The sequence below is a fragment of the Danio aesculapii genome, chromosome 10 (genome assembly GCF_903798145.1).
Source record: "Danio aesculapii chromosome 10, fDanAes4.1, whole genome shotgun sequence".
In the NCBI taxonomy this organism is placed as follows: domain Eukaryota; kingdom Metazoa; phylum Chordata; class Actinopteri; order Cypriniformes; family Danionidae; genus Danio; species Danio aesculapii.
Window position 1 is genome coordinate 19,530,313 of NC_079444.1, and position 10,361 is coordinate 19,540,673.

The window sequence follows — 10,361 nt, forward strand, 5'->3', positions numbered from 1 at the left end:
CTAGCATACACATAAAAACTGATTGCTTTCATTTCATGTATATCCTGATCTAAATTCACTGTAAATCATGAAAAGAATCTCACTGAGAAAAAAAAAAACACAAGGTCAAAACAGTATGAGTAAATAATGATAGAATTTTCATTAATGTGGATCAATTTCTTAGTTAACCCTGTTCCAAAGATATACAAATCCTATCTAGTGAATCAACTTCCTACAACCTGCAATCTCTTCATCAATGCCACAGAGGTCATCCAAAATGTTTTATATCTAATTTAGATTGTGTGATGTTGCCGTCAGATTGCATGTTTTCTCCCCCCTCTGCCATGCCAACAACACTTAATTGCCTACACCTCAATGGCCACACTGAGGAAATCTCACCGTGGCTCTTTGACATCTCAGCTGGATGGCTGTTCATCACCTGCGGTCTTGGCAGGGCAGAGAACCTAAATCCTAACTTTTTCGATCCCTGTTGAAGGTCAATGTTTTTCCTCCTTCTAGTTCTGTCTCGCAACGCATCAAAAACCTTGGAGTCACGCTGGATTGCACAGCAGAAGCTGCCTGATTGAGCAGTCTGATTCATTCCGTCGTTCATAAGGTATTCTCCGGCTTTAGTCATCGTCAACTGCATTACAGAAAATGACTCCTTTTTGCTTTGACTTTACCAGCAATGTGACCTTTTACAGGAGTAACTCACTCAGAACTAAACATAAAAGACTTTCTTGCTTCTATGAAAGACAAAAGGAGGTATTTTGAAAAATGTCCGTGCTGTTCTTTTCAATTTCAATGTGATAAGTGAATGGGCACAAATTTTGTTAGGGTATAGAGTAGGTTACTTCAGACAGACTAGCGGATGCTAAAGCTAAAGATCCTACCCACCCTGTATAATCTCTGTCCAATTAGACAGACCTCATACTAGAAGTGACCATTACTTCCTGTATCATTCACCAGTGAGAAAAACATCACAGATCAGCACATAATACACAGTATTTAACAGTAGTACCATAACAATAAGGGCGCGTGTCCACCAAAGCATTTTATTCAGAGGTACGTGCATTTTTTCTGCAGTTTTTAAAGTGCGCAATGAGAATTTTGATGCCAGCAGCGTGATGAGATACTGTGAGCCCGCCAGTTTTTAAATGCGCTGGGAGTTGGAGAATGTTCAACTTAATCTGAAGATTACAGAGTTTACAGAGACTTTGGTTAAACTGCAGAAAAGCTCTCAAGAGTTTAGCTGGGGGAGTGTAGACATTGTTAGTCTGCATAGTGGGAATGTGCTGATGACGTGACATGTTTGAGCAAACAGCTATGCAAATCCACACCTTGACAGGCAGGAAGGACAGACTATCATGATGTTGGGCTTGAACATTTTGATTAGACAAAGTTCTTTTTCAAAGTTCTCCTACGCCTTTCACAGATTATATAAACACATATACAGTTGAAGTCAGAATTATTAACCCTCCTAAATTATTCTTGCATCTTCTGTAAACAAATATTTTAATGTAAATAATCATTTTAATGTAATGGAAAATATGCCGTCTCAAGGCATCTCAGCGCAGCTTCTAATCATCGTCAATGTATCGCAAAGTAAGGCTCAAGATTGCGTTTGAAGTCAATTATAGGGCCTGAATGTCGATTTCAATTTACATTTCGATAAATCGCCCAGCCCTACTAATAATATTGACCTTTAACTGGATTAAAAAAATTAAAACAGCTTTTATTTTAGCCGAAATAAAACAAATTTCTCCAGAAGAAACAAATTTCATAGGAAATACTATGGAAAATTCCTGTTAAACATCATTTGGGAAATTTTTTAAAAAGAAAATAAATTCTCAAAAGGGTTAATCAGTCTTCAACTGAAAGTCAAACATTTAGAGCACTTAACTTAATGAGTGCTGTCCAGATGTGAAGAGACTTTCAGACAGCATTACAAAAGTGTTTTTTGAACCAAATCACCTACCCCTTAAGCTTATAAAGACTGGGACACACCAAGCTGACAGTCACCCTGTATAAGTAGGTTTATCGTACATTTTTAAGTTATGCATAAAGGAGCAGTATGAACATTCTTTAAAGCATCCTCTTTTATCTCATTCAGAAAAAGAAACAGCGGGTTAAATTATATAAAAGTGTGTATATAATGATGGAATGTTTATGATGCTACTATTAGAGGAGTTATTTGTAAAGGAGCAGTGTGAACATTATTCCAATTATCTTCTTTGTATTATGTTCGGCATAATAAAAAAGCCATACAGGTTCGTAATTTTTGCAAATTTTGTTGATTTGACAGAAACTACATGCACGTTTGTGGTACTTTTAGATGTTATACGTAACTGAGCAGCATAAACATTCTTCCAAATATCTTTTTTATTATGTTCTGTATAATAAAAAAAAGCTAAACAGGTTTGTAATTTTTATAAGTTTTAGGTGATTTGACAGAAACTATATGCACGTTTGTGGATCTTTTAGAAGTTGTATGTAAATGAGCAGCGTAAACATTCTTCCAAACATCTTTTTTTATTATGTTCTGTAAAATTTAAAAAAGCTATACAGATTTGTAATTTTTAGGTGATTTGACAGAAACTATATGCATGTTTGTGGTACTTTTAGATGTTATACGTCAATGAGCAGCGTAAACATTCTTCCAAACACCTTTTTTTTTTATTATGTTCTGTATAATTTAAAAAAAGCTATACAGGTTTGTAATTTTTAGGTGATTTGACAGAAACTATGTGCACGTTTGTGGTACTTTTAGAGGTTACACGTAAATGAGCAGCGTAAACATTCTTCCAAATATCTTTTTAAATGTTCCGTATAATAAAAAATGCCATACAGGTTTGTAATTTTTGTGATTTTAGGTGATTTGACAGAAACTATATGCACGTTTGTGGTACTTGTTGAAGTTATATGTAAATGAGCAGCATGAACATTCTTCATAATATCATGATCTGTTTTACAGAATAAAAAAGTGGTAATGGATTGGAACTGTATGAAAGAGTGTGATCATTGCATTGTGGTCACTAACTGAACACCTATGCCTTTGCACAAGTGACTCAAGGGGGAATAAAACTACTAATCTCATTTTCCCTTTAATCTGACCACACACACACACACACACACACACACACACACACACACACACACACACACACACACACACACACACACACACACACTGTTAACTAATAACACTTTCCCCATTCTGCCAAAAGCACTAGCACTACGATCTTGTTGGCACTATGTACTTATTGGCAGTACAAGCTTATTGGCGCTCCTTGGCCTTTTCTAAGTGCTTGATTTATATGTTTTGCTATTAACGCAAGTATCGGTCAAAACCAGTAAATCCAGCATGGCATGACTGCTTCAGCCAAAAAAACCCTTTCTCATTAGCTGGTCTTTTGTGCTTGTGAATTTACCCACAGCTCTTCTTTATGGTGAAATGAAGCTTTTTTTTTTTACCATTGGACAAACTTAAAATAAGAATGGTCAATATCCCCCACAAAAAAATCATTTCAGTGTAATGTGTTAAATTCTGAATGTAAAATGTGCAAAAAGGTTTAAATAATTAGCCTCTAATTAACATTTAATTAAAAACCCAGGAAATAAACTTGCTCTCTGAAAGGTATGCAAATCAGTGTGAATCTGACATTGCCCTCAATGATGAAATCTTTAGTGATGAAATCTGTTCATCCCACAAGACATTAACAGTGATATTTCCCTATTGGATGATCTACACATCAACATCAATTTCTTTCATAATAAGCTGGTCTGAATCAACTTGAAAACGATTTTGGTGTCTATATGGAAGATTATCTAAATAATTATATATCAATTGCTAAATGTATTTTTTATGACAGGAACAGATAATATAATATAATATAATATAATATAATATAATATAATATAATATAATATAATATAATATAATATAATATAATATAATATAATATAATATAATATAATAAAATAAAATAAAATAAAATAAGATATGATATGATATGATATGATATGATATAATATAATATAATATAATATAATTTGATATGATATGATATAATATAATATGATATGATATGATATGATATGATATGATATAATATAATATAATATAATATAATATAATATAATATAATATGATATGATATGATATGATATAATATGATATAATATGATATGATATGATATGATATAATTTGATATGATATAATATAATATAATATAATATAATATAATATAATATAATATAATATAATATAATATAATATAATATAATATAATATAATATAATATAATATAATACGATATGATATGATATGATATGATATAATGTAATGTAATGTAATGTAATATAATATAACATAACATAACATAACATAACATAACATAACATAACATAATATAATATAATATAATATAACATAACATAACATAACATAACATAATATAATATAATATAATATAATATAACATAACATAACATAACATAACATAACATAATATAATATAATATAATATAATATAATATAATATAATATAATAATATATAATATAATATAATATAATATAATATATGTTTAGTTAATTTAAGAATCCATTAATTTAGTGTAATTATTATGATAATTGTGTAATTATTATAATTGCATTATAATTTGTGATTATATTTGAATGAATGTATTTATTTTCAGGGCCAACAACAGCTTTAAAACTGTCACCTAAATCTGGTTTTCCCCGACCGTGAGAACATTGAAAGAATATGAATGTGAATATGAAAGAACGAGAAAGAAAGAAGTGGAATAAATCAAATAAATCTTTGATGTTGCATTTCACTGGCTGCAGAGTATTTTAAGAAACGTCTCAGAGACAGAAATTTACGAGATTTTAGCCTCACCAGCACAAGCTAAGTGGCATTTTTTTTTTGTTAATGCATTACTTAATGCAAAGAAATGCATTACAATGAAGATATGGATGCTGAATTGCATAAAATCCACCAGTAATACAGTAATTTAACAATTGACTGATGCAAGGTCATAAGACTGAGTGCTTTCAAAGTACTACAACTTATTTATTCCAACAAATATGGACCAAAAAGTGCAGAATTGGACATTTACTAATAACAACGGGAAAAGCGAATGCACTGAAAGCCTTCAAAACCTAATCTATAAATGACATTTCTGCTGAGAAAGCTCACAGTGAACTAAAGACTCTCACGTTATGCTCTGGATGATTTTATGACACTTGATGTATGCTGAAAAACGTCCCTTCAACTTAGTGTTGTCTATTCGACTTGCTAATAAACTGTGAACAGCTACTGTTAAAACCAGGTCAACAAGTCACTGACAGGATTTCATGGCGTGATTTGATTAAGCCAGTGGGAAATGGAGAGGATGCGGTGCTATTGAAGATAATCCAATTGTAATTCTATGGTAATGGATATCATTTCAAGTGCAACTTGTCGAGTGTTAGTCGGGAAGAGAGGAAGTGTTAAGAAACTCACTGACTTTTATAATAGCAGAACCATATCAAATAACATTTTTAAAAAGTCAAAGTAAAGTTACCTGGATTTCCCTGGCATGATATATGATAATCAACCCAAGTAGAATGATTGTAGAAAGGCTTATCAGGCATTTTAGGGCTAAAGAATAAAGTGACTCCTGAAAAAAAGGAAGAAAAAGATACAGTAAGTCATTTGGATTAGTTAAAACACACCATAATTGCATGTTGATTAAACCTATAAAACATCACAGCAAAAACTTTCAATGTACTTTAAATCATTCTGGGATTTTGAGGGATAGTTCACCCAATTCTGTCATCATTTAATCATCCTTCACTTCCTTCAAAACTATTGAACTACTGGAAAGAAACTGGAAAGAACACAAGAGACGATCTTTTTTAAAATGCTGGTAGCTGGCACCCATGGATTTGCATAGTAATTTTCCCCTATATGGAAGTTGATGGGTTACAGCAACCAGAATTTTTACAAATATCTAAGTGCCCAAGAAATCAAAACTAACCATATGATTTTGTTAGCTCACATTCCTAGTATTGTGGTAAACCTTCTTAATGTGGTATCATTAAGAAAAAAAAGTTTGCCCTTCTAATCTTTAATGGAAATCTAAAAAAGCACTTCCTGTTTTGTTCTGTTCAGTTGTCAGATTACGCCCTTTCGACTGTCAGCTTTGACAACAAACAGTAATGATGAGCAGGAGGTGTCTGTTAGGTTGTTATAACTTGTAATAACCAAACCCTTTTTCCAGATTTTTCTGAATGAAATGCCTATTTTACTACATCCAATCAGCTTGCAGTAGATAAAACAAGCCACACCCAATTTTTTTCTCATTTAATATTGCCATTCTCTACAAACCGCGTTACAATATGAAAAAATAAACAACAAAACAATTGCAGCTTGCGGATCTTGTGGACTTTAAAACCACATTAGGGAGAATAAATGATGAGGTAATTATCATTTTTGGATGGACTTTCCCTTTAATCCTTTACATATGAGACCATTGCACAATATAAATAGATAGTTCAACTAAGCTAAAATTTGCTGTTCATTCACTCATCCACACTCAAAAAAATTAAACTACTGATTTAACATGAGCTGTAACAACACAGTTCTTGAGGTTTTTTGGAACAACTTAATTATTTTATGTTCAATCTACTTAAACTTGTAAAAACTATTAAGCTAACTTAATTCCTTTATGTTGTCACAACACAAATCGATTGTGTGGAACCCAGCATTTTGTACAATGTATGGAAATCCACATTCCAAAAATTACACATTGTTCAAACTAATTATTTAAAATGAGCTGAAACAACACAATTCTTACGGATCTTTTTTATTGTTTTATGTTCAATCCTCTTAAATGTGTAAAAACAATTAACTTAATCTATTCGTTTTGGGATGAAGGAATTGTGCATTTTTTACAGTGCATGATTTAGTTGACTTTTCTTTAGTTGAATATTAAATTTTTTTAGCTGGAGCTTTAGTGATTTGCATATTTCAAGTCAATATTCACAGTCATTTTGAGAGTCAAAAAATATAAACAGACAAAACTAAATGAACACCCTTGGTTGGTTCCCAATGATACATTGAGTTTTAATGAAAAAAAAACACACTTGCCTGACAGCAGCTGTGAATGTTGAAAATGTTTAGTTTCTTACAGGGATGATCAATTCTTTTATTAAATCTCAGTGTATCACAGATATTCATCTTGCTTTGCTTATGTTTTGTTGACTCTCAATGTGCCTGTACACTGAAAAAAAATGATTCATTGGATTTACTAAATTTTTTAAGGTGAAACACTATTTATGGGCTGAATTTAAACAAATTAAGTTAAACATTAATAAATGTAATGTGTTTGTTTAAATTCAACCCATATAAACTGTTTCCAACCACTCACCTTCAAACTTTTTTGTAAATGCAATGATTTTTTTCAGTGTAGACATTGACCTGCATTATATGACCCCGGTTTCATAAAAAAATCAACCATTGTATTGGATGGCCTGAGAGTGATGGGATTAACAGTGAATGCTCTTATTTGGGTGAACTGTCTCTTTAAATGAAATCCGTGATGCAGTTTTACTGTGTGTCAGCATATTTTGAGTCCTTTTCAGTCTCGCTGTTTAACAATTACAGCATATTGTATAGTAGACTTTAAAAGCAACAACAACATTGTTGTTTCAAAGACACACAATCATTGATTTTCCTGGGGTTTCTCTTACAGGCGAGACACTTGCTGATCTGCTAACAATTCTGTGCTTACTTACAGATGTGGATTGTATGATGTGGTTATATTGTAATAGTAGCTGTTTTGTTCTCATATCAATTATACATAGAGTGAGTACTGCAGATGGTACTGCAGTTACAGTATTTTATAAGTATTTAAATGCCATTATAGGTAAATGACACAATTCTTATTTATTTTCCCAGCAATAATAAAAAAATTGACTGAAAAAAGAGGTGATATGCTATAATTAAATAACTTTCAAAGCGTTTCAACTTTTTGCAAGTATATGGTAATATTTATTTATTATTACCTATTTACAAATAGGATGTTTCAGTGTTTGTAGCATTCCAGCATTTCCTTTCGCAATCACAAGCAGAGTTCTGTCATTTTTTGCATTGATATAAATTATTCATGAAAGACACATGAATTTTAATTAGAGAGAAAAAATGTTTTGGCCATTTGCCATTTCTATACAGCATAACAGTTTTATACTTTATTATTCAAACTAATTTGTGTATTTAAATCTATTGTGAAAAGAAACATGTTTATAATGTGAAAAACTATTACAAATAGACATGAATTTAATTAGAATTTAATAATATAAAATATCCAGAAGCAACTTTTTTTTATCTGATATGGTAGAACAGTATTTAAGCAGCACAAAATAAAATGTGAAAAATAAGTATGCTTCTAATATGAAAGCATTCAACATCAATTTATTTGGGAAAAAAATTATGTATAAAGTCCCTTTCCACTTGCATGTCGTTTAATTTCTTTTTAAATCTCTTTTTAAATTATTTCGAAAGAAAAAACCAAGGTGAAAGAAGCATGTTTCTCATTTCACATACTTCTATAATTCCATTCACATCACTTTCTTTGCTACTGGAAGTATTTTGTGTAAAACAAAATCTAATATATAAAGCAATTCCATAGAAACCAATTTATTTATGAAATAATTTGATTCTAAAATAGTTCTTGAATATTTTCTATTTCAGTATAACATGCTTGTTTTTTGATTGGTTATTGGATTATTTTGTATTTACTGATGATTAATTAAAGTACAATACTGTTTCTAGCTATTTTCCATTTAACAAAACTATTATGAAAAAAGGGGTTTTATATTATAAAAGAAATATGAGAGCAGTTTTAATAACTTTTCTTTGTTATTTAAACTATTTTACATGAGAAAAAACTGTTCCAATATAAATTTAATTGAAAAAGTTTCCAATTATCTTCCATGTCACACCATGTTTTTTCACCTGTCAATTTTTTATTTACTAGTGTAAATAATAATCTTAATAATAAAAGATAATGTAAAAAAACTGTCAGTCAAAAGTGACCGTCCAGAAAACGTGACCTTGCCACGATTCTCCATTCCCTCATCCGCTTCGCACACTTTCCAAACTTGTAGTTGTCTCCCTCTCTCTCTTTCCCCCTCTCTCGTTCTCTCTCTCTCTCTTAATGAATTCTGACCTACATGGGGGAACCTGCAGGATTTGGCCACTATTAAGTTACACACCTTTCCGTAGGCTCCCCACGAGAGTTCAGTTTCAATGACCATCACCACGATCCCAAACATCCCAAAGATGAGCGCGTAGTCGCTGAGCCGCTTCCTCTTCTCGAACAGGGCCCTCCGGTGCCCGAGCTTCTGCCCGATGTTCTGGTTCTTCTTCTTGCCCGATTTGCTGCCGCTGTGGCTACATCCACCGCCTCCACCTCCTCCTCCGCCTCCTCCTCCGTCCCCCGTGGCGTAAGGCATGAGGGTGCTGGAGTTGTTCTCCGGCTTAGAGGCGAGTGTGTCGGACGCGTCCGCCGCAGAGACGGGCTGCAGTGGCTGGGACTCCGAATCAAACTCGTGCAGGTTCCTGCGGGACGAGCTCAAGTTGCTGAGCGGCCGCATCACGCCGCCGTTGTATCTGCAGCTGCTCATGGCTATTTGGGTGTAAGAGTTACTCTCTCTGTGGCTGCTGGCCGGACTGCCCCGAATCTGCTGCCGGTTGTGGTCGCGATGAGGATGATGATGGTGGTGATGATGATGTCTGGAAGAACTACCATGACTAGAGGGCGTGAACTCGCTGTACTGAGCGCCTTGCCTGGTTGAAGATGAGACGGACGGTGTCCTTAAAGTTCCCAGCGGCGTCCCGTGCAAAGGCTGGCTTTTTCTGGCATCCTCGCAGGTGGAGGAGTTGTTGCAGGTGCAGTGCCTGATGGAGCGCTCTTCCTCCCGCCCGCAGTAGTGCTGGTACTTACAGTGCTGCTGCTGCTGCTGCTCTGGATAGAAATTGTTCTGCAACTGCAATGGGGTTTCCATGTCAGAGCTGCTGCTTAAAGCGGAGCCCCGTGCTTGCACCCTACCGAGGGGGCGTTGTGATGAGTAACGGAGGATAGAAGCTGGCGCGAGGATGGACCCACGTCGGCTCCTGTAGAAGTGCGAGCGAGCTTCCGATTGGTCGGCGACCCAAAACAACTGGGCTGACGTCACGCGGGGAAGGTGGCAACATGCGGTTCAAATGTGCGAGCATCCACATCCACAAGTCGCTGCTGTCTGGATGTTTCTTTGGGCTGAGAGATCAGTGGATTTCATTTAGATAATATGTGTGGTTTCTTTATGTGTTTTGAGGGTTTGTTTGTGTTACA

The 10,361-nt window shown here is 33.9% G+C and overlaps 1 protein-coding gene across 1 annotated transcript in view; it reads right to left on the reverse strand.

The window, feature by feature from the left end:
* The window catches only part of kcnn2 (potassium calcium-activated channel subfamily N member 2), a 73,833-nt gene extending 63,767 nt beyond the window's left edge, over positions 1-10,066 (reverse strand). Inside the window, exons 1-2 of the mRNA XM_056467346.1 lie at positions 9,244-10,066; positions 5,550-5,645 (exon numbers count right to left, since the gene is read on the reverse strand). Of these exons, the coding sequence (XP_056323321.1) occupies positions 5,550-5,645; positions 9,244-10,035 (888 nt within the window). The 5' untranslated portion in view covers positions 10,036-10,066. The remainder of the gene's footprint in view (positions 1-5,549; positions 5,646-9,243) is intronic.
* Between the last annotated feature and the right edge of the window lie 295 nt (positions 10,067-10,361).